Source organism: Rutilus rutilus (genome assembly GCF_951802725.1).
Source record: "Rutilus rutilus genome assembly, chromosome: 13".
Classification (NCBI taxonomy): Eukaryota; Metazoa; Chordata; class Actinopteri; order Cypriniformes; family Leuciscidae; genus Rutilus; species Rutilus rutilus.
This window is the reverse complement of record NC_140218.1, coordinates 29,062,525-29,086,038: the sequence shown is the minus strand read 5'-3', so window position 1 is coordinate 29,086,038 and position 23,514 is coordinate 29,062,525. Positions and strand designations below refer to the sequence as shown.

At 40.1% G+C, this 23,514-nt stretch overlaps 1 protein-coding gene across 4 annotated transcripts in view; it reads left to right on the top strand.

The window, feature by feature from the left end:
- The window catches only part of zbtb46 (zinc finger and BTB domain containing 46), a 76,404-nt gene that overhangs the window by 5,129 nt on the left and 47,761 nt on the right, over positions 1 to 23,514 (top strand). For 2 of the 4 annotated variants that reach the window (XM_084427879.1, XM_084427878.1), the window contains exon 2: positions 20,474 to 21,475. In XM_084427879.1, coding sequence (XP_084284005.1) covers positions 20,509 to 21,475 — 967 coding nt within the window. In that variant the 5' untranslated portion in view covers positions 20,474 to 20,508. Of the gene's footprint in view, positions 1 to 4,918; positions 5,030 to 20,473; positions 21,476 to 23,514 lie in introns of those variants that run through there. The other 2 variants (XM_084427881.1, XM_084427880.1) reach the window with 2 other exon arrangements.

Genomic DNA, 23,514 nt, shown 5'->3' with positions numbered 1-23,514 from the left:
GAGGATGTGGTCATGAGGTTTTTGTTTCTGTTTTTTCCTCTTCTATTTCTCCTTATGCCTGTCCACCTTGCGCTTTTCGATAATATCTTCTGTAATTCTCTCTCTCATTATCAGTCTGGTTGTGTGTACGGGGTGAGATTTGGTCCAGCTTAGTGGGTCTTAAATCGTCACATAATCTAGTGCTGCTTTTGGGTTTGAAAAGTAAACACACAAACTCGCTGACAACACACCCACCCATGTCGCGCTCAGTCGTTTCTGGCTTACTTTCTGACCACACGTGGTCTTAAATACAGGATGTTTACACACAGGGAGGTATGCTAACCCTCACCAGTTAAAACCATACTTGTCTTCATCCTCTTCAGCCCTTTTAACGTGGTGATTAGGGATTTAGAGTAAGTAGACTTTATCTAATGTACATCCCTACTGAGCTTCATATGCGAGTATTGAATGAAGTAAATATGGAACCTACTGGCATGTATTTGTGACGCTTTCTAACTTTTCACACATTTGAGTTTTGAGGACAGTGTGACATCACATGCCATAGACATCCAAAACACAAAGTATTATGATAAGGGTTGCTTACCAAAACTACCCAAAGACTAGTCCAATGACCTACCGTAACTAAAAGTATGGGTAACACTTTATTTTACAGTGCCCTTGTTACAAATCTTACATGTACTTACTGCTGTGATAACAGTAAATTATGCATAATTACATGCCACTAATCCTAATGTAGTAAGTACATGTTGTTAATTAATATCACTCGGCACTTACATGTATAATTACACTGTTAAAAATAAAGTGTGACCAAAATATGTCATTCCAATACCTAAAATAGTAATATTTTAGTCACTGTTATGCTATTTTAGCTTCGACACTGTATAGTATTAATCATAAACATAGTCTGTTTTCATTATTGACTTAATAAGTGGATTGAATGGTCAAAAAGAAACTATTTTTAGTTTAAAAAATACTTCTTCTTCTTGCTCCTTGTCATACATTTCTGCACACTCCTACAGTCATCTAGCACAGTTTTATAATTAGAAGACTATGAATCGGTTGAGTAAAATGTTTCAATACAAAGCATTTCTGTCAAATACAATATATGCAATATGTCAAACCTTAAACCTGTGAAAAAATCTGAAGCAATTCCATGGGAACTGCAGTCATTGCAACCCTGACTATAATAAAAGTTTACTGTTTATATACATATTACACACATACAGAATAATGTTGCAGTGCCATATTCATTTCTCCCAATGGATTATGCAATCTTTGCATGCTTTCACACTTATTTTGCCTCATTTTTTTGTAAAACTCACTATCGGGGAACAGTCAGGTTATTTAAAATGAACATTTGACAGGGTTAAAGTTACAGTTTTACTCTTTAAACTAGTTAGTTTTGCACTGATGTGTAGTAGTTTTGGTTTAGAACAGTTTTGTTGAGCCTTTAAATGTCTCATGGTATGCTCGTAATATACAGTCCAATAGTTCAAGTCCAAGTCCAATAGATGTTGATGAATTCTCATGAAAGCATCATAAGTACTGTTATCCCCAAATTAGATTTAAGGGATTTTAACAAACTCTTTACCCTAAAAATATTAAGGGCCAGATTAGCTAACAACTTGCGTTAGCACAAACCCTCTTTTGGTGTTAAAAAACTACTGTCGGGATTTACTAATAAGCGCTGAAAAGGCATGGACAGGGTTATTTTTGCTGCTGACCTTGTTGCATTATGCATTTGTGTGTCGTCAGTAGATCACGCGCAGAACTTTCCACTCCCATCAGAGCTTTTATGGGATGTCCATTGTTTGGACAAACAGACAATCCTGCCCCAAAACGCCATTGGTTGAGTCAGTGTTACTGTATTGGTCTGGGGTGTGTTTCCCAGAAGCATCATCAGCCAACTGTGGTCGCAAGTTCTGTTGAATTGTGTTGGTAACGACGGAACTTGCAACCATAGTTGGCTTTGGGAAACACACCCCTGATCAGTATCCTCAAACAAACAGAGCAATGTTTTGAAAGCACCAGAGAGACATCAACCTAAAATGCCATTCTTACAGCTGTCTCTGCATATTAAGCTGGAATAAGTATTACAATTTTTTTGGGGAAAATGACACACAAATGTGCTCATCAATGAAAACCGTTTCTGTCGAGAAGTAACAATTGAGATACGACAAAAAACCAATGGAGTAAAAAAGAAGCGGCTTTACGTTAGCATTCAGTTTTGGACAGGAAGGCCATTACCATTTCAAACGTTCTCAGGTGAATCGGTGGACAGTGGGTTGCCCACTTTCCATAGCACTTTTGTCTGTCTCTTAAAAGCTCTGTTTATTTTTCATAAGATGGTTTAGTCTGTCTCTATACTTTTCATCCCATCTTGTCTGCCAAGAGCTAACCATTAAGGGAGGGTGGAGACGCTCCTAGCGCTAACACATTTACTCCACAATACCACAGAACACATTTCCTTCTCGCTGTGAATTGTAGAAAGCCATTGGAATGATTGTTAGGGTGAAGGCTTCCTTTCTTCAGAACCATCTAGATCGGTGTCTAAATGCTAGCTTAGAAAATTCCCAAACCCAAAAGTCAAAGTTGGTATAAGTTCCCAAATCCCCAACTGGGTTTAAATCCGTTTGCAATGTCACCGTCTATCAGATCTGTAGATATGTCATGGCCATTGGAAGGCCTCTGATTTTTCCAAATGTATTGTATTGTATGATGTGCCGATCCGCATTAGTCCATTATCAAGGGTCGGTGTAATCCTGAGAGGAGTTCATTGCCAAGTGCTAAAGTGCTGTTAACAGGGCCTGTTTAACATTCAGCACTTCCCCCTCAACGTACAATTATTCCTCTGCTCCTGCTATTAGCATGTAGCATTTGCCTGCGTGCTTTTAATTGAACTGATTTAACGTATGCCAGATCAACTAGTTTTCGTTAATTAGTCCTGTCTTAAAAGTGCCATCAGAACATGAAATATTCATCACGGTGAAGAGGTACATTTGCGGCAGATGGATAAGTGTCTCATATGGGAAACTCTCGAACCGCGATTGCGCGGGCAGAAACCGGCCTTCGTGCTCTGGCGTGTCGCGGGACTGCCGCTTTCGCTGTAATTTTCCTCTGCTTGTCAGTTGTCAAAGAACTTCAATAACAACTTGGATCTGCACACTGTTACAATAGGCAAAAATTGCAGTTGGTGGAACATCTGAATAATATACTGCAAAACTTGTGTTGTCACTGTGATGGACGATGTCAGTCAGCTTTGTACTGTGTCCTTCATGTTGACTCCTTGATCACCAGATCTGGCTTTCCAGTGATTGTTAGCCCAGGACATGGGGTGTTGAAAATAGTACCTGTGTGCCCTCCATGGCCCCATTTTTCTTTTCTTATCTTCTAGATTAAATAAAAGCCCTGATCTTGCCCTGGTTCCAGCTTCCACACCCTGCTTTCCGAGCTTGAACTGCCAGGTGAGCGCAGCCATGCCAGGCTGCATGGAAAGTGTGTGCAGCCATTGTGTCAGAGGAATGGGTTGGCTGTGAACATTGACACACTTTGTGGTTTAGTAAATGTTTTTCTTTATTTCTTTTTTCTTTTTTTTTCAGTGCTTATTATTTATTGTGTTTTATTATTATTATTATTTTATTATCTGAATTTTTCAAACCTCCTTACACCTCTGGAAACTCACACTGACTTTGTAGCAATTGTCTCTGAGTTTTAGGAAGGAATGGGTTAGATGTGAAAACTTTTATTTTATTTATTTTATTTTATTTTATTTTATTTTATTTTATTTTATTTTATTTTATTTTATTTTATTTTATTTTATTTTATTTTATTTTATTTTATTTTATTTTATTTTATTTTTCAAATCTCCTAACACCCTCTGGCAGCCCCCACTGACTTTGCAAAGTTTTTCCAAGGAGGAATGGGTTACATGTGAACACTTTTTATTATTTTATTTTTATATATATATAATTTTTTTTATAAAATTTTATATTATTATTTTATTATTTATCTGAACTTTTCAGAGCCCATAGCTCTGACGTGATCCACTGACGATTTTTTTTTTTTTTTTTTTATGATTGTTGAACATGATTTAGTCATCATGGTTAAATACACAAAGTGCCATCACAGCATTTGGGGTTTTTTACTTTTGTAAAACGACATGAGAGGAAAGGAATGAAATTAAGGTCCTCTCGTCCCTCCCAACCCACCCAAGGGGTTGATCAGAGAAAGTGTTGGTTGGACACTCGATACTGCCACCTCACAACGTGGGAATGTGTGACTTTCTTTAAAATTAGGTTTGTGAGGTGGGCGGTGTCGCAGAATGATCGTGATCACCAGAGCAACACGCTAGCCCTGTTATCCCTTCATGCAGCACGATGTACATCGCTCGGATAATCTATCCATTGTTAATCGAGTGATGTTAGCGTCTGCAGTTCAGCAGGAGACACCTGAGCCATTCTGTCAAGGCTTCGTATGGGGAAATGTACAAAAGAAGGAAAAACAGACAGTATGGGACAGGAGCGAAGCGTGTGGTGACAGGGTTGACTCTTGGCCACACTCGTGGTTACCATGGAAACACAATCCTGGGTAAAAACACTGGCTATTGTTAAGCTACACTTGATTATCAAATATGAAACAAAAGAAGCTCTTAGAGATAATGAATTATTTAGTAGGGTCATATCAGCCTTGTGGAAGGTTGATACATAATGTTTTATGGGTTAATATAAAGTGCATTAAATCTGTGATGTGACTTGTAAGACCCATACAATCACTAATTTCCTGGACTCTCATTCTTTTTCCATTCTCACTCATTCGCTCACTTCTTTTTCTTTTTCTATGTTGTGATCACAAACTGTCAAACCTTCTAAGTATAGCCACAGTTGTGTTTCTCTTCATCTTTTCCCCTTTAGTCCTCAGCAGACAGAAGACGAAGGTGTGAAAATGCCCCTGAACGACAGAAACACATCATATGAGTTAATATGGGGCTCGACGATATAGATGGCATGGCGTCAGAGTGAGAATGAAAAGGGTACTGTTACTTTCACTTTTGAATCACTATTTTTAAAATCTTTTTCAGTAAAAAAATCGGAACATACCTGAAACAAGGCCAGTTTATGTAAAATTGCATAAAAATTTAATAATATACATACATTTTTATTGTTATTTTCTAGTTTTAATCATAAATCTTATAACATTTAGTGAGCTTTATTTTTAAAACAATAAAATAAAATACAAATGTTGAGTGAAGTAGCTGAAAAAACCCTTAAAGGGTTAGTTCACCCAAAAATGAAAATTCTGTCAGTAATTACTCACCCTCATGTCGTTCCAAACCCGTAAGACTTTCGTTCATCTTCGGAACACAAATGAAGATCTTTTTGATGAAATCTGAGAGCTTTCTGTTCCAAGAGAATGAACTACCATTTTGACACTTCAAAAAGTTCATAAAGAGATTGAAAATGAATCCATATGAATTGAACGGTTTAGTCCGAATTTTCTGAAGAGACTGGATCGTTTCATATGATGAACAGATTGAATTTAGGCTTTGATTCACATTTAAACATTGTTGTGGTAAACAGAAGCTCAACTGAACCTGCTTTACGCGTGAGAACAAACTTCACTGGTTCTTGCAAAAATGTGTAACACAAGAATGAACCTCATTGGTTCTTGCAGAAGCTCAAACCTGATGCGTAACACGAGAATGAACCTCATTGGTTCTTGCAGAAGCTCAAACGTGATGTGTAACACGAGAATGAACCTCATTGGTTCTTGCAGAAGCTCAAACGTGATGCGTTACACACGAGAATGAACCGCATTGGTTCTTGCAGAAGCTCAAACGTGATGTGTAACACGAGAATGAACCTCATTGGTTCTTGCAGAAGCTCAAACGTGATGCGTTACACACGAGAATGAACCGCATTGGTTCTTGCAGAAGCTCAAACGTGATGCGTAACACGAGAATGAACCTCATTGGTTCTTGCAGAAGCTCAAACGTGATGTGTAACACGAGAATGAACCTCATTGGTTCTTGCAGAAGCTCAAACGTGATGTGTAACACGAGAATGAACCTCATTGGTTCTTGCAGAAGCTCAAACGTGATGTGTAACACAAGAATGAACCTCATTGGTTCTTGCAGAAGCTCAAACCTGATGCGTAACACGAGAATGAACCTCATTGGTTCTTGCAGAAGCTCAAACGTGATGTGTAACACGAGAATGAACCTCATTGGTTCTTGCAGAAGCTCAAACGTGATGCGTTACACACGAGAATGAACCTCATTGGTTCTTGCAGAAGCTCAAACGTGATGCGTAACACGAGAATGAACCTCATTGGTTCTTGCAGAAGCTCAAACGTGATGTGTAACACGAGAATGAACCTCATTGGTTCTTGCAGAAGCTCAAACGTGATGCGTTACACACGAGAATGAACCGCATTGGTTCTTGCAGAAGCTCAAACGTGATGTGTAACACAAGAATGAACCTCATTGGTTCTTGCAGAAGCTCAAACGTGATGTGTAACACGAGAATGAACCTCATTGGTTCTTGCAGAAGCTCAAACGTGATGCGTTACACACGAGAATGAACCTCATTGGTTCTTGCAGAAGCTCAAACGTGATGTGTAACACAAGAATGAACCTCATTGGTTCTTGCAGAAGCTCAAACGTGATGTGTAACACGAGAATGAACCGCATTGGTTCTTGCAGAAGCTCAAACGTGATGTGTAACACGAGAATGAACCTCATTGGTTCTTGCAGAAGCTCAAACGTGATGCGTTACACACGAGAATGAACCGCATTGGTTCTTGCAGAAGCTCAAACGTGATGTGTAACACGAGAATGAACCTCATTGGTTCTTGCAGAAGCTCAAACGTGATGCGTTACACACGAGAATGAACCGCATTGGTTCTTGCAGAAGCTCAAACGTGATGCGTAACACGAGAATGAACCTCATTGGTTCTTGCAGAAGCTCAAACGTGATGTGTAACACGAGAATGAACCTCATTGGTTCTTGCAGAAGCTCAAACGTGATGTGTAACACGAGAATGAACCTCATTGGTTCTTGCAGAAGCTCAAACGTGATGTGTAACACGAGAATGAACCTCATTGGTTCTTGCAGAAGCTCAAACGTGATGTGTAACACAAGAATGAACCTCATTGGTTCTTGCAGAAGCTCAAACCTGATGCGTAACACGAGAATGAACCTCATTGGTTCTTGCAGAAGCTCAAACGTGATGTGTAACACGAGAATGAACCTCATTGGTTCTTGCAGAAGCTCAAACGTGATGTGTAACACAAGAATGAACCTCATTGGTTCTTGCAGAAGCTCAAACCTGATGCGTAACACGAGAATGAACCTCATTGGTTCTTGCAGAAGCTCAAACGTGATGTGTAACACGAGAATGAACCTCATTGGTTCTTGCAGAAGCTCAAACGTGATGCGTTACACACGAGAATGAACCTCATTGGTTCTTGCAGAAGCTCAAACGTGATGCGTAACACGAGAATGAACCTCATTGGTTCTTGCAGAAGCTCAAACGTGATGTGTAACACGAGAATGAACCTCATTGGTTCTTGCAGAAGCTCAAACGTGATGCGTTACACACGAGAATGAACCGCATTGGTTCTTGCAGAAGCTCAAACGTGATGTGTAACACAAGAATGAACCTCATTGGTTCTTGCAGAAGCTCAAACGTGATGTGTAACACGAGAATGAACCTCATTGGTTCTTGCAGAAGCTCAAACGTGATGCGTTACACACGAGAATGAACCTCATTGGTTCTTGCAGAAGCTCAAACGTGATGTGTAACACAAGAATGAACCTCATTGGTTCTTGCAGAAGCTCAAACGTGATGTGTAACACGAGAATGAACCGCATTGGTTCTTGCAGAAGCTCAAACGTGATGTGTAACACGAGAATGAACCTCATTGGTTCTTGCAGAAGCTCAAACGTGATGCGTTACACACGAGAATGAACCGCATTGGTTCTTGCAGAAGCTCAAACGTGATGCGTAACACGAGAATGAACCTCATTGGTTCTTGCAGAAGCTCAAACGTGATGTGTAACACGAGAATGAACCTCATTGGTTCTTGCAGAAGCTCAAACGTGATGCGTTACACACGAGAATGAACCTCATTGGTTCCTGCAGAAGCTCAAACGTGATGCGTAACACGAGAATGAACCTCATTGGTTCTTGCAGAAGCTCAAACGTGATGCGTTACACACGAGAATGAACCTCATTGGTTCTTGCAGAAGCTCAAACGTGATGTGTAACACGAGAATGAACCTCATTGGTTCTTGCAGAAGCTCAAACGTGATGCGTTACACACGAGAAGGAACCGCATTGGTTCTTGCAGAAGCTCAAACGTGATGCGTTACACACGAGAATGAACCGCATTGGTTCTTGCAGAAGCTCAAACGTGATGCGTTACACACGAGAATGAACCGCATTGGTTCTTGCAGAAGCTCAAACGTGATGCGTTACACACGAGAATGAACCGCATTGGTTCTTGCAGAAGCTCAAACGTGCTGCGTAACACGAGAATGAACCTCATTGGTTCTTGCAGAAGCTCAAACGTGATGCGTAACACGAGAATGAACCTCATTGGTTCTTGCAGAAGCTCAAACGTGATGCGTAACACGAGAATGAACCGCATTGGTTCTTGCACATCAAGTGAAAATGCTTGAGCTTACATTTACCACAACTGATGTGTGAGTTTATTAATGCTTATATGTGAATAAAAGCCTAAATTCAATCTGTTCATCATATAAAGTGATCGTGTTTCTTCAGAAAATTCAGACTAAACCGCTCAATTCATATGGATTAGTTTTACAATCTCTTTATGAACTTTTTGAAGTGTCACAGGTAGTTTGGTTGAACTTACCCTTTAATGTTGAGCCCTACAGTATCAATTACCCAAGGAAGTCCTGACCGAGGCATAGAGTTTGGCTTGTTAGCACGGCTTGTTAGATCTTAACCAGCCAATGCCGCAACCATTCAAGTGAAACATAACTTTTGGGAAACATTTTATAAAGTTTTGAGTTGCTAGTGAGGGACTTGAGAAGTGAGTAATCTTTTGGATGTTAAAATGGTTTTCTTAATATACAGAGTCAGCTATAATGAAGGCATTTGTAAGTTGATTTTCCATGAAAAGTATAAACTGTGGCTCTTTATGATGCTTTCAAAACATCGCTCTGTTTGTTTGAGCCTTCAACCAGCCTTCGACCACCGCAACAGAGGCTTAACCAATGACTTCAGTTAGGGGCGGAGCTATGAGTTTGTCTGACCAATAGCAGATGGCGGAGTGTTCAAGGAAACCTGTTTGAAGTGTCATTTTCAAAGATCTGTTTCATAATGCTAGTTGAATGTCACACCTGTAAAGAAAGAGAGAGCTTTTTTAATGTCATGATCAGCGATTTGAAGAGGAGCAACAGTTCGTTAATAAGCTGTGAGGTCATGCTGTTTTCCATTCTCTTCTTTCTTTCACCGTCTATCTGTCTCTCTTCTCTGCCACCTCCTCCTGTTCTCTCCCCATCATTTTAGTATTTGGCGAGCTGTTAGTTCGGGGTTATCCAGTACGGATGGTTTTCAGAAGGATGCCAATGTTTTGTTGACAGCCCAGCAGTCACGCTACATACACCCCCTCCTTTCTGTCCACCTGCACCTCTCTTTCTCTCTATTCCTCTCTTTTTCTCTCTCTCTGAGTCATTGACAGGAGCCAGTGTTCCTGATTATGACAATTAGCTTCCTGACAGACACCTCATGCCAGGACGTGTGTGTGTGTGTGTGTGTGGAGGTTTGAATCTGGAACTTTAAAAGCCTCTAAATCTTACTTTTAAAAAGAACAAGAATTTGAGAGTTTGCTATCCATCCATCCATCCATCCATCCATCCATCCGTCCATGTGTATATAAATGCATATGTGCATAGGGGGTGGACAATGGACATAAAAAACTAAATTGCAACTGCACAAAACAAGTGCAATGCTAAAAATGTTTTATGAAGTATAAAAATGAAAAGCAGGATTCAGCGGATCATTCTGTGAAGTTTGAATTTGTGGACCTATCTGGCGGTGATGAGCCTTCCTGTTGTGATAATGGCTTGTCACAGCATGGTGTGTGAGGTTGTGTGTTGGTGTGTGCGCGCACAGGAGTGTGTGCTTACAGGAACGCCTTGCTTCAGTGCAGCGTGACAACGCCAGTTTGTTGTGACACCTCTCACGGTGCAAGCTCCAGGAAGGTGTTAAAGATGAGTCGTCGATTCGTGAGTAGCGGCAGCCCGAGCTTTAGGGAGTCATCGGCACACCATTTGGTGGATTTGAAACGATGACTCTGTGTGTGTGTGTGTGTGTGTGTTAATGTGAGTGTACACTCAGAGAAAAAAAAAATTAAGTGGGAGAAAGCAAGACAGCGAAAGAGAAGGAAGAGGTGGAGATCGTGCTGGAATTTGTCTCCCACTCAGTAACTAGCTTGTCATCAACCTCTCAACTCTGCGTTTAAGTGAGCCCGTCCCTCAGCGAACATGAAGATACACAAACTCATTCATTCAATTCAATTTAACCCATCCCTGTAATCGTCTCATTTGCAGTATCATAACACGCATTGCGTGAAAATTTCTTGTGAATTTCTTTTTTTCCAGAATAAACTTAAAACAACATATATTTACTTGAAAAGCAAAATAGTGTGAGATATTAAGATATTATTTTGTAGCTTTAATTAAGGTATTAATAAAAGTTTTGCTGTTTTATTAGTACTACTAACAACTCAATTTAGTGCACTGATGCTGAAATAGTAAAAGTTCAGGAGTTTTAAAGATAAGATATATTAAAATATTTTCTCTATTCTCTATCTTGTGCAGTTTAAATTTACTTAATGTTTTTTTTTTTTTTTTACAATGAATGAAATGAGTGACTCACAAAAAACAGTCAAAAACATGTCTTGATCAGATTTCACCCAAAAAACTTAATATATACTTAAAGAGCATAAAGAAATTGAAACATTTTTAGGCCAGTTTTTTGCATCGTGATATTTTTATGCCAGTTAAGTACTTTATCCCACAATTAATTTAATTATCATAACTGTAATACAAGAATTATGAAAAGCTTGTGCCTTAAAAAGTTAGTGCGACTTTTTATCTCACAATTCTGACTATTTTTCCCGCGATTGTGCATTTACATATGGCAATTCTGACTTTGTTTCTCCGAATTGCGTGATATAAAAGGTCAGAATTTCAAGATAAAGAGTCGCAATTATCTTTTAAATTGTTTTATTCAGTGGCGGAATATCATTTTTTTTTTTTATATATATATATATATTTTTCAACCCAGTGATTGGATTTGTTCATATTTTATTTAAAAATTTAAACCAACGGTTGGGTTTGTCCATATTTGACCCAAATATGGGTTGAAACAACCAAGCATATTGTAAATAATTGGTCATGGTAATATTTGTTTTACTGCCTTTACCCTAATCACCAGTGAGAAATATTTTAATGAGAATTTGTGTCACTAAAATAATGTGCAAACATCTTAATGGTATTATAATAATATCTGCACAATATGTTTTTTTCTTTTGATTGTGGGATGAAATGTGACCTGGACATGTGGACATGTTCTTGACAGGTGTGATTCACCCATCCATTGCCTTGTTGCTGGTAATAGGAGGAGATATGTGACAACCAAGACCCCACACAGAGGTTTTTAGGACCCCCTAGGGACTCTCCCATGTGCACCCGTCTCCTCAAACTCACTTTGCATACTGAATACATACAGCATTTTAAGTGTAACCCGTATGGACAGTTAGCTCCCGGATCTCTTGTGTGTGTGTGTGTGTGTGTGTGTGTGTGTCCTCATGCCATCATCTCTACGACCGTAAGTCACCCCAGAACATTACTCCAGGATCCACCCCTGTTTATTTTACTGGCAAATCCAATCTTGACTCCCTCCATAACACCAGCTCTGGTGAAACAAAAGACACTCTGTCAGGTTATCTCCTGCTAACCTCCCTTCTCTCGCTCTTTTTCACTCTCCCTCTATCTTCCCCCCTACCATTTTCTCTTTTCATTTTCCTACAGTGGTAATGAGATGTTTCATTATTTGCATTTCACAGCTTTTAATAGCGAGAGAATTTAGGCTAAGCCCCGGGTTGTCAGAGAGGGAGCCTCCACTGGAGACGCGGCTGGCTTCAGGGCCTCCGAGGCAGTGAATAGCCCAGAAATACACTAGGACAGCGGGAAAGAGGGAGGGAAGGAGTGAGAGAAAGATGGAGGACAAAGGCCAGATAGCTCACGCTGCAAAAAGTGCCTCTGCCAGGTACAGTTTTAAGGGTTAACAGGTTAACTGCCTTTTGCCTTGGCATGAACTTTACACACTTTTTCCAGAATCCTTTCCATTGGTTAGAGGAAAAAGTGGCTGTTTTCAAGGGGAAAGGCATAAATAATGGTGATGTGTTTTGATTCTGTGATCATTCAGAGACCAATGCAGTGAGAGAAGGGCAGTGTTTCTGTAACGCACAGGCATTGCCAGCATACTTTCTGGGGAGGGAGTTTGTCGCAGTCTTTCGAAGCGGAGATGAATGGAAATGTTCACCAGGCGTTAGGGAAAAGTGTGCCAGAGCATTACTAAAGAGTAGAGATAAGGCCTTTGTGTGCCTGTGAGTTTGCATGGAAGTACGAGCGTCCAAAGTACCTGTACTTCAGTTGATAGTAAAATAGAAAAATGTTACAATAAAAATAGCCATATTCTGGGACTGTTCAGCCGCATACATTGCATTGCCAACTTGCCAAATTTGAATCATAGCGGCTCTCCTGCTGTAAAAGTAGCAGCAAACCATATGAATGATGGCAAAAACTTGAGTCATGTTATGGCAATTTTTCTCATGAGTGTTAATTAGTCACGCTGACACATCCAAACTTTCAAATTAAGGGTGTTTGCTTGATGGCAAAAAATGTCAAATTATTTCCGCTGTAAAGGTAGTAGTGAGTGACTCGATTCTGAAAGCTTTGCTCATGAATATTAATTGCTGTGGAATACTCAGCAATTTTTTTATTTATTAAATATTTATTGTTTTAAATGTGAAAGTACAACTTTTTATGCTGTAGTGTGAACTAAACGGCAAAAAGTACAAATTATTTTATGGGAAAGACTCATGGATATGATGACATTAATTTCGATCTTTCTGCCATCATGTAACATCCGAACACATAAAATATCTATATTTGATATAAAGGACGTGATTAATGCATTTCCTTTTTCTGCTTGGGTGTGGAACTGTTTACTGTAGCTCAAACAGTAAAGCATGGCGCTAGCGACATCAAAGATGTCGGTTTGATTCACAGGGAATGCAGGAGCTGCTCAACAATGTTTACTTTGAATGCAATGTAAGTCATTTTGGATAAAAGTATTGGTTACTTTGATAGTCCCCTTTAGACATTCTACACGTCAATCAACTCTCATTAGAGTATCAGTAGACTGTTAGTTTAGGGCTGGGGTTAGTGGAATAAGTTGCTTACGAAGTTACTTATAGTTCGTAGAATGTCTAAAGTGGACCATCGAAGTAAAGTGTTAACAAATGGATAAATGTACATGGCAGTTGTAAAAATTGCTCGAATGTTACTACACTAGTACAAAACTTGCCATTAGTGGATGAGGGAATACTTGAAGCTCAATGCTAATTTTTAGCAAGCTAGCTCAGGGCAAAGTCTCAGTGAGAAGTTCAGGATGAAACCTTGCAGGACCGCAGTTTAGCAGAGAGCACTGAGGGACAAGGCCTTGATGTGAACCGGTAAACACTACAGTCTCCCTGTCCCGGTTTCACACCACTCACCCGACACTCTGACCTATCCAGCTTTCCAGCACGGACTCACCTTCACCGCTCCGGCTTAATGCTCAGGAGGAGGTAAAGGAGGACGTGGGTGGGGAGGGAAGAGGTGCTGAGCCGGGTGGAGCTGAGCGGAGGGTTAAGACTCTCAAAGCCTTTTAGATCCGCTCTTGTCACATTCTCAGTGGTGTGACAGGCTCTTGTCACCTGGGCCAGCTGGAGTCTGGCCTAAAGACAGACACTGAGATAGTGCTGCTCAGTCTATGCAGAGATATATGGTCCAGAGAACTCTAGGATTTTGGCTTAACATATCCAAGATTTTCTTTGTTTGTATGTATGTTCATATATTTTAAAATGTAATTTAGTCCTGTGATCAAAGCTGAATTTCCAGCATCATTACTCCAGTCTTCAGTGTCACAAATCATTCTGAAACGCTGATCTGATGCTCAAGAAACATTTCTGATTATCAATGTTGAAAACAGTTTTGCTGCTTAATATTTCTATGTGGAAATCGTGATTTTTATTGTTGTGTTAATTTGAAATAGAAATCTTTCGTAACATTATAAATGTCTTTACTGTCACTTTTGATCAAATTAATGGATCTGTAAAATCTGAATATCTTTGAATTATCTTTATTTTGGAAGCTTTTTTTCAGCAAATATTGATATATGCAATTAACTGCAATAATTTTGATTAATTAGTCAGCTTATTATACAATTATTCTATTCAATTTGAATTGATTGGCAGTCTCTATTAAAACATTTAAGTGCTGAAAACACCAGCAAAATGGCAGCACATAAAGCATCTGAGATTCTGAGTTGCTCTTGCTGCGGTCAAATTAATTTCACCAAAGTCCCACATGTTATTTAAGCCTATCTATTAATCGTACCTAGAACAGATTGTGCCAAAGAACATATCGTAACTCTACTTATCTGCTTGCTTTGAGAGTGAAATAATCAAACTTGGTATGAAACTTACCTTACTTTTATCAGTTACATTTATTTAACACTTTGGTATCACGTGTTAAAACTTTCTTTGACAAACGTTGTTGCGTAATAATACAGTATAAGTACATTAATGTACATTCAGAAATGCTTATTTATTATAATTAATATTTTAATACAATTTGATAAGCTTTAGATTTGATAATTATAAGTAGTAATCATCTAGTATTTATCAACGCAGTGTATCCAAAACACCTTTTTTTATCCTCATCAATTGCTTGTGTCTATTTATATTGCTATCCTAATAGTTATAAATAGCGAGACTAAATGCATCCACCTTTTATCCTCAGCTCATTTATCTCTAAATTTGTTGTAACACAACATTCTTTTTTTTATTTCTCAGATGCTTTAAAGAGATACCCCAGCGTAGCGCTTGTAATCATATTTATTTAAAGCTGTGCTTAATTCTCATTTTCTGTTTATTTTGTTTTATTTGGCTAATCTTTTAATACCAATACTCCTCGTTTAATGAGTCATTTACTCGGTCAGACCACATTTAAACAGCTGTTAGTTGAGTCAATTAATGGTTTTACCACCATCTGGAAAGCCAATTTAAGGGTACGCTTGTAGTCTTTCCCTAATTAAATTGAGCTATTTTATCATAAAACATCATAAAACTTTCATGAACTTCTGAAAAAGTTTCAGACTTGCCTTTCTTTTTAAACTTTTTCTTCTTCCTACAGTTGTAGCATACATTTTGTGCTATTATAAAGGGCTGCACCCTTTTTGTTCCACTTTTCCTGTAGCCAGCTCTGTGAAATTGGGGATTAACCCCTCGGATAATGGCCCTGATGTCCAGTTGAGTGGTTTAAAATGACTGGCTGCCTGAGAAACACACTGACGCATACATGACTTACACCCTCTGAGCGCTCGCTGTCTCCTTCTTCCTCCCACCCTTCCTATTTCCGCCACCTCCTCGCATGTCACGACTGTCCTTCCCAGCATAATGAACAGAAACGAAAAGCAAAAGAAAGAAAGATGGCCTTGTTTCCCCCATCCCCTCCAAGAATATCAGAACCACCTCAACAAAAACAGGGAAGAGCATAGACATAATGCATGGGTGTTTGTATGAATGTGTGTGTGTGTGTGTTTTCTTGGCCGGAGGAACCCAGTCACTCCAGATCTGAGTTTTTGCTGGTGACAGGAACTGTAAGCGGTGGTGGCAGTTTTTAACACTCTATCCTCAGAGACTTATGTTGCTCTAGCCTCCATTCTTTGCACATTTCTTCCCTCCAATCCCATTAGAGGCCTAACCCTAACCTTAACCTTACTACTACCACTTCTTACACCTTCTATTTTGGTGCGGACACAAGCTGGGCTGCGGTGAACTCAATAGTCAGGGTAGATAATATCATGATGTTGTGCTCCTGGTGGTAAAATATTGATGGATAGTGGTTATCGACCCTTATTAAAGTAATTGCTTCCAATCATGTATAATCATCTGAACGACACTGTTAGATTATGTAGTTTTAAATGGCTTTTCTTTTGGCCAATTTATCTGTTATCGTATGTAGTCAGAGAGCTTAATTTAAAGCCATCAGCCTTCTTTTGAAGAACAACATCAAAATTGACCCCATGATATCCCTGGTCATGTGGCGAATGACGAATCGGTGCACATTATTTCATCGGTTACATCAAAACCACTTTCACTATCCAACCAATTCCCAAAGCATAAAATCAAGTCCCGCGATTAGAAAAGCACGCAGTCTTTAATTTGATGGTTATTTCAGTGAGCGTTTATAGACATCTCAAAGTATTGGTCTGGAATCAGCCCCTCCTTGCATATATCCTTTTCCAAAAATATGAATTGTAAAATATGTTCTTGCACCTGCACGTCCGCTCGGGGCTCTGTAGAGTTCTCTAAGGTAATGTGACCCTGCTGTTTCTCTTTTCATACTCTTCCTTTTTGTCGTACTCTTCCTTAAGCTTCAGATCCGTCTAGTTCCAGTGAAGCAGAAAATCTGATTAGTCCGACTGCATTCTGTCTCATTCAGCGTTTAGCCGTGTTGCACGTCTGTCAATTGTGTTGTTTGTTTGTTGTTGTTTTGCACTTGATTGCCCAGATTGCCATGTAACTCAGTCGGCCAACGAAAAGATATTAATATTCATTGTTGGTTGCACAGTTGAAGTAGTTCTGAATAGTTACATGAAAAGAACTTCCTAATTTGGTGTGTCTGGGGTGCAGAGTGCCGTTATTTACTGAGCGTATCCTCATTGTCAGAGGAAAATTAATTGGTTTTGATAAAACGATATTCAGATGTTAGAAAATACTTCTCACCCAAAAACGTACCTGTATGAATTTTCTTTCTCAAGTGGAACACAAAAGTAAAGATTGTCCTAAAAAGGACAAAACGAACCATAAAAGTATGGTTTATGCGACTCATGTTCCTAGTCTTCTGAATACATCTGATATGTTTGTGTGAGGAAAAGTTTTTAGGTGAGCTATCCCTTTACATCGGCGACATTGTTCAGTTGTTGTTCTTTAGAGCAAGTCGGACTACGGCAATCGAATCAAAAAAGCCTCAAGCGAAGCAGTTGGAGGCTAACTTAAAACTATTAAAAAGAAAAAAAAGTCACTTGTCAATGTCAGTCTCTTCTTCTTTCAGTCTTCCAAGTAAGGTGTATTTGTACAAGTGGACATGGGAGAGGCAGAGGATTGATTTGATCTTACAAGCCATCAGGTTGAGAGGAACTTTCCTAAACATGACCTGAAGTGTGCCGGCCCCGCAGCAAACGCTGCTGTCACTATAGCGAACGGGAGCTGTCACGCTGCAGCCGGCCCGATGTGAGCTGACAGCCTGAACGCTCACAAAACAAAATCATGGCCCCATTTGATAACACTCCACGTCCCTGCGATTTAGCCCCAACCAGGACGGTTTCTGTGCTGCTCATAGAGGATGCTAGTAGCCTAGTGGGGATATCTGCGTATGTGTGAATATGTAGTGCATGTTCTGTGGGAAGTCGCATCTCAGGGCCTGTCCCAAATGCTACACTTCATGTGAACTTGCGGCCTTGTGATTTACAATGGCCGCCGCGTGCACGTGTCTGTTAAGTCCACGAGAGCTTAAGGTGTCCCATTTGTCATTGTAGGTTTCAGAAGGGTGCTCGCTATATGCGCCCTCGATGCGCACCTTTGCTCCGCAGCAGACTTCTACTCGGCAGTCAAAGTGGCGTTACGTCGGGAAAGTGTGGCTTAGGGACAGGGCCTCAGTGAGGCGTCGGTGAAATCATGGCTTGGCGGTTAGCAAGAGATGCTAGTACAGGCATCTGCTGTCATGAATCAGTCTGTGGGTGAATCTTACAAAGACTGGATCATATTTAATGTTCAAAAAGATCAAGCACAATTGTATGACCATTAAGACAATTTTCCGGCCCAGTCCCCATTCCTGTAATGTGGAAAATAGTCGAATTCTCATTACTGTGATTTAGCAATTTGAAATTGGCATTCAGTTTTAATTGAATTGCAATTCAGTGTCTGTGTGTTCAAACAGACTTAATTCAGTCTCATCTGATTTAATCAAAACCACTGTTTCATTTAGGAACAAAACAAGTGACTGTATTTACAGTATAAACGAGTCATTGAATCATTCGCTCAGCCCATATCTGAATCATTCATGAATACAAGTGATTTTTGTTTGTGGAGCAAAAACAGACAAAGTCACTGACAAAGTTTTTTAAATAATTATTAAAAAAATTGTTTGTTTTTTTATTGCAGTAATGCAATTTTTTAGATTACTGAAGGCTACTGAGAATTGTGAGTTCATGTGTTTAACTGTCATGAAAATAATCTCATGTTGCAAAAATTGCCCTAAAAAAGGCTTATTTTTATTTTAAATATTATTTTGTTGTTTTTGGGGTAGAATTATAACCAAGAATTTTTTTTTACTGTTTTTGTGAGATTCATCCCTATGCTTTTCCCTCTTCCCAGTTGAGTGTATGTTTTGTGTTTCTCTCTCTCTCTCTCTTTCCTCTGTGCACATTCAAGAACAATGCATAACCTCATCTAGCTCTCCTCCCCCATCTCTCTATCTTAATGATTATAGCAGAGATGCTCAGGTGTTCACTGTTCAACCCTTTAATCATGATGTTTCTCTCTGTTCGCTTTATTAGCTGCCAAATAAAATCACCCAGTGAGTGTGTAAAGCACTTAAACACAATCATCGCCTCTCCTCATCTCACTTTTCTCTTTTTTGTTGCTAAATTGTTTCATTTAATTACCATTTTGTGAGTTAGTTGAATAATAAAGTGGAAAATGGAGCTGCCAAACAGATAATTCATTTTTAGCGAGGAAAGGTGATGGCTGTAGTCCAGAAGACAATCAGCCTCAAGCCATCAGAGCTGGCCAATGCATGTCACCTGCTTCAGAATGGCATTTTAGTGACATTTAGTGCTTAAATGACTTTTTACAGAGATAGAAGACCTCAGTAATAACAACTCAAAGCTATGGTCAATTTCTTCTGCCAGGTTTTGTGCTGGTAGGCGTCTTTTATGGAGGCAGGTTTTCGGTGATAAGTGAGAATTCCTAGATTTTGAAAATGCAATTCTTCTCTTGATTTAATATTAATCTTAAGGTTTCTTCGAAATGCATAAGCGGTTACCAGCAGTGTCAGGGACTGTCAATTGTCTCACTACTTAAACATCTTAAAGCTGTTTGCCACACAGATTTGGACACCTTAAAATGAAGAAATATTTCCTGATTGCCAGGCTCACATGCAATCTGCGTTTCTGCAGAATTGTGTTTTTCATTTATTAAATAATTCGACTAATTTGATAATGCTGTCAGCTACCATTGAAGTACTCTCAGCTCCATTTAACACATTTTACCAAATACATTTCACACAATCTGGTATATTTCTTCCCAAAGTAGTGCAAAAAAAAAAAAACGTGGAGGAAAAGTCTGCAGATTCCTGGTTCATCTGGGCCTACTTCTTACTCTGGTTCATTGGCTGTGTTTGGATTAGCATATTATTGTACTGTTCTTGAAGTATGTAGTATGTATACTGTGCACAGTATGTGAATTGCCTGTATTTATAGAATACCCGTATTGCCGAAATGTGCAGCAAACAATAGAGCACATTGCACACAATATTGTATCCCACAATGCCGTGCTCTAAATCTGACATCGCATTTCTAATGTGACAAATTAACTGGCAGATGTTAGCTGTTATTTCTCTTTTTTGACTCTGTCAATACAAGCTCAAAACCGAATCTGCTGTATAATGTTGATTACCGCAGAAAATAATTTAGACTTTGAATTTAAGTGCTTTAACAAAGATATGACCTTCATGGTGGATTACTGTATGTTTTTTGTGCTTATTATTTTCTGTGGTCATCAGCATTATGCTGAAAATTAATGTTCTGTCCAGCTTAATTTTTTAAATACATTTTCTGAAATCTTGAATTGCAAAATGCTAAATAACAGGTTTTATGTTTTTTAAGATAGTGATACTTGGATACCATTCTCATGGAACATAATGTGGTCATAATGTGTGAAAACAATGTGCCATACTACTGTTTAAAATGTTTATTAATGCCAACTGTTTCACAGTAATCTACAAAGTGTATACTAGTGTAAGCTGTAGGAACTTGTGGTCTATTTCCTGCATCTACTGCAACTGTACTAACCAGAGTTTCTGTATTGTATGTTGTCTTCCGCCAGACTCTGTTCAGGAGAAGCAGTCACCCGTTAGTCCAATGAATAACCGGAAGGAAGACATGGAGATCACGTCGCACTACCGGCAGCTCCTGCGGGAGCTGAACGAGCAGCGGCAGCACGGCATCCTGTGCGACGTGTGTGTGATCGTGGAGGGCAAGATCTTCAAGGCGCACAAGAACGTGTTGCTGGGCAGCAGCCGCTACTTCAAGACACTTTATTGCCAGGTGAAGAAGGTTTCAGAGCAGCAGGCCACCATCACGCACCTGGACATTGTCACGGCCCAAGGTTTCAAGACCATCCTTGACTTCATGTACTCTGCCCACTTGGCGCTCACAAGCAAGAATGTGATCGAGGTGATGTCGGCCGCCAGCTACCTTCAAATGACCGACATAGTGCAGGCGTGTCACGGCTTTATCAAGGCAGCGCTAGACATCAGCATTCGCTCAGAGCTCGCGGATGAACTAGCGGATATTGAGATGGGCAACGTGGTGAGCTCTATTGGAGGCGGGGCTGGGCCTGGTGTGGGCGGAGCCTCGGAGGCACTGGCGTCCATGATCTCTGCCCGCAGCTCCTCGCCGTGGTTGGCCAGGCGCACTAGCCCGGCAAATTCATCTGGAGACTCAGCCATCGCTAGCTGCCATGAAGGCGGTAGCAACTACGGCAAAGAGGACCAGGAACCCAAAAGCCATGAGAGCCAGGAGGATGCTTGTTTGCAGCCCCTGTGGCCTGCTGATTACCGGTCTGTCCAAGTCAAAGAGGAGCAGGTCTCCCCCTCCAATCTGCAAGACGGGGCTGGCCGAGGGGCACAAGGCACACCCGGAGAGCAAGGTGGAAGAGGAGAGGGGGGCTGGCAACCCCCTGGCTCGGGCCGCAGGAAGAACCGCAAGAACAAGGACACAGTCAGGCATATAACCCAACAGAACGAAGGGGACAGTCGGACAGCTTCTCCGTTACCGTCCATGCTCTCCACCTCTGGCTGGAGCTACGGCAACCAGGACATTCCAGGTAGGATTGCTGAATTGGTTGCTTTATTGCTTACTTTATTAGTATCATTATATCACATTCACTGGAAAACATTTGACAACATCACTGAGCCGATTGTTTACCTTTTAATGAAAGTATGTTAGGTCTTGCAGAAGGCACTAACTCTGCATCTGAATATGCATGCACTCACTTTTTATTGGCATCTACGGTTTCATGAAGAACCTTAAACATCCATCGAATCTTTCCATTCAACAAAGGTTTTTTCACAAAAAAGATTCTTCACATTAAGAAAAAAGGCTATTTTAGGCTATTAACTGTTCCCAAAATGGTTCTTTAATGGCATTGCTGTTAAAAAAGCCTTTTTGAACCTTTATTTTTAAGAGTGTAGGTGAAAAACAAAACATGAAATGAGTAATATGTCCAAATTTGTAGTATTCATAAAACAGTAGGCGAAAAGTACCCAGGTGACCACCTACTTCCGGCGAGATTCTGAAGTGCGCATCCAATGGACACTTTACTATCCCATGAGGCCACGGGAGAGGATTTGTTAATGGCAGTAAAGCACACTACTGACGCTGTAGGTGGCAGATGTAGTACATCCGGATTACATTCATACTATGTGCAACATACCTTTTTAACACTCACAAAGCTCATTCCTCATCAAATGTAGTGCTTTTTCAGACAGTGTGCGATTTTGGACGCAACTTTATCACATGCAAGCACTGCCTCGTCGATTCCCGTGAGAGTCAGATCTTCTGGAATACTTTACCACCGTGTTTGAATGTATAATTCAAACCTAGATAGAAATAGAACTCTGATGAAGATGAAAATTATTGTTGTAACACTAATAGTATAGCAGCATGACAAACTACAGATTGAGGTGGGGAATTTGGGGTTGAAAAAACTAATTTCCTCATTAACTTCGGAAAGACACATGGGACGCGAGGCAGCCTCATCAACCTAAAAACAAAATCCGTGCTGAGGAACAGATCACGCTAGCAAGCGGGGAAGAGGCCCTACCTGTCTCAGATACAGTTGCTTATAGGTATGTAGATCATTAAAAGTGTGGCAGCTCTAATCTCTGGTGTATTTGTGCAGGCCGACTGTGAAATGGGCACACACACACTTTAAGAAAACAGGATAATTGAATTGACCTTGGTGGCAGAATGAGGATTAAATTGTAAGTGTGTGTGCGAGTGTGTTGGGATGGGGGGGTGCCCCAAGGTCTTCTGAAGTGTGGAGAAGAAGGGATAAAGTGAAGGAGAGAGGGAGGGGAATTCGCGGAGATCTGCATCAGCTTAGCGCGAGTTTACCTACTTAACTCTCGAGGCACTCTCTCATCCTCTCTGTTTGCCAGCCCTGCTACCTGGGGCTCCAACAGAAATAACTGCGCTTGCTGACCCAACCCCACAGATCAAATATCAAGTGCAAGACTCCACACATCTAAGTACACACCGGCTCTCTGTACTGCGTACAAACACATGCTCGCAAAAGTCACGCCCATTCCTTTGTGTGCAACATAAATAGTGCAAATTTATATTCCTCACGCATTGGCCTCTATAAGCCAAACTAATATTCTAGTCAAGCTTTTGAGGTCAATTTAATTACGTTGTAAATGGAATGGAAACATTTTCAGATCTAAAATCATCCCTCTTAACCGTGTGTAAATCTCAGTCCGCTAAGGAACCGAGGACTTGCAAAACGGCAAATTGCTTTGGATGTCATTTGATAATATGGGCCATATCTCGATGCTCAGTGAAGATGAGAAAATTGTTTGGTACACATTACATGCTCAGGCTTGGACGAGTCAGATCAGGGTGAGAGAAAGAGGACTTGTTTTGCGAAAGCCTTCATGCCCTGCTCCGGGTTTTGGACTCGGCTGTAATTTTCCTACTGAATTAGTTGATATTTGAGGACTTGAGGCAGACAGGTTTGTCCTCAAAACCCAAAACGTAGCCGCTAACAAAGTGCTAGGTTTTTTGTAGCTCCATATGGTTTTGTTTTGTTTAAACTAAGGATGTCCCGATCAGGTTTTTTTTTTTTTTGAAAGCTGCAGATAA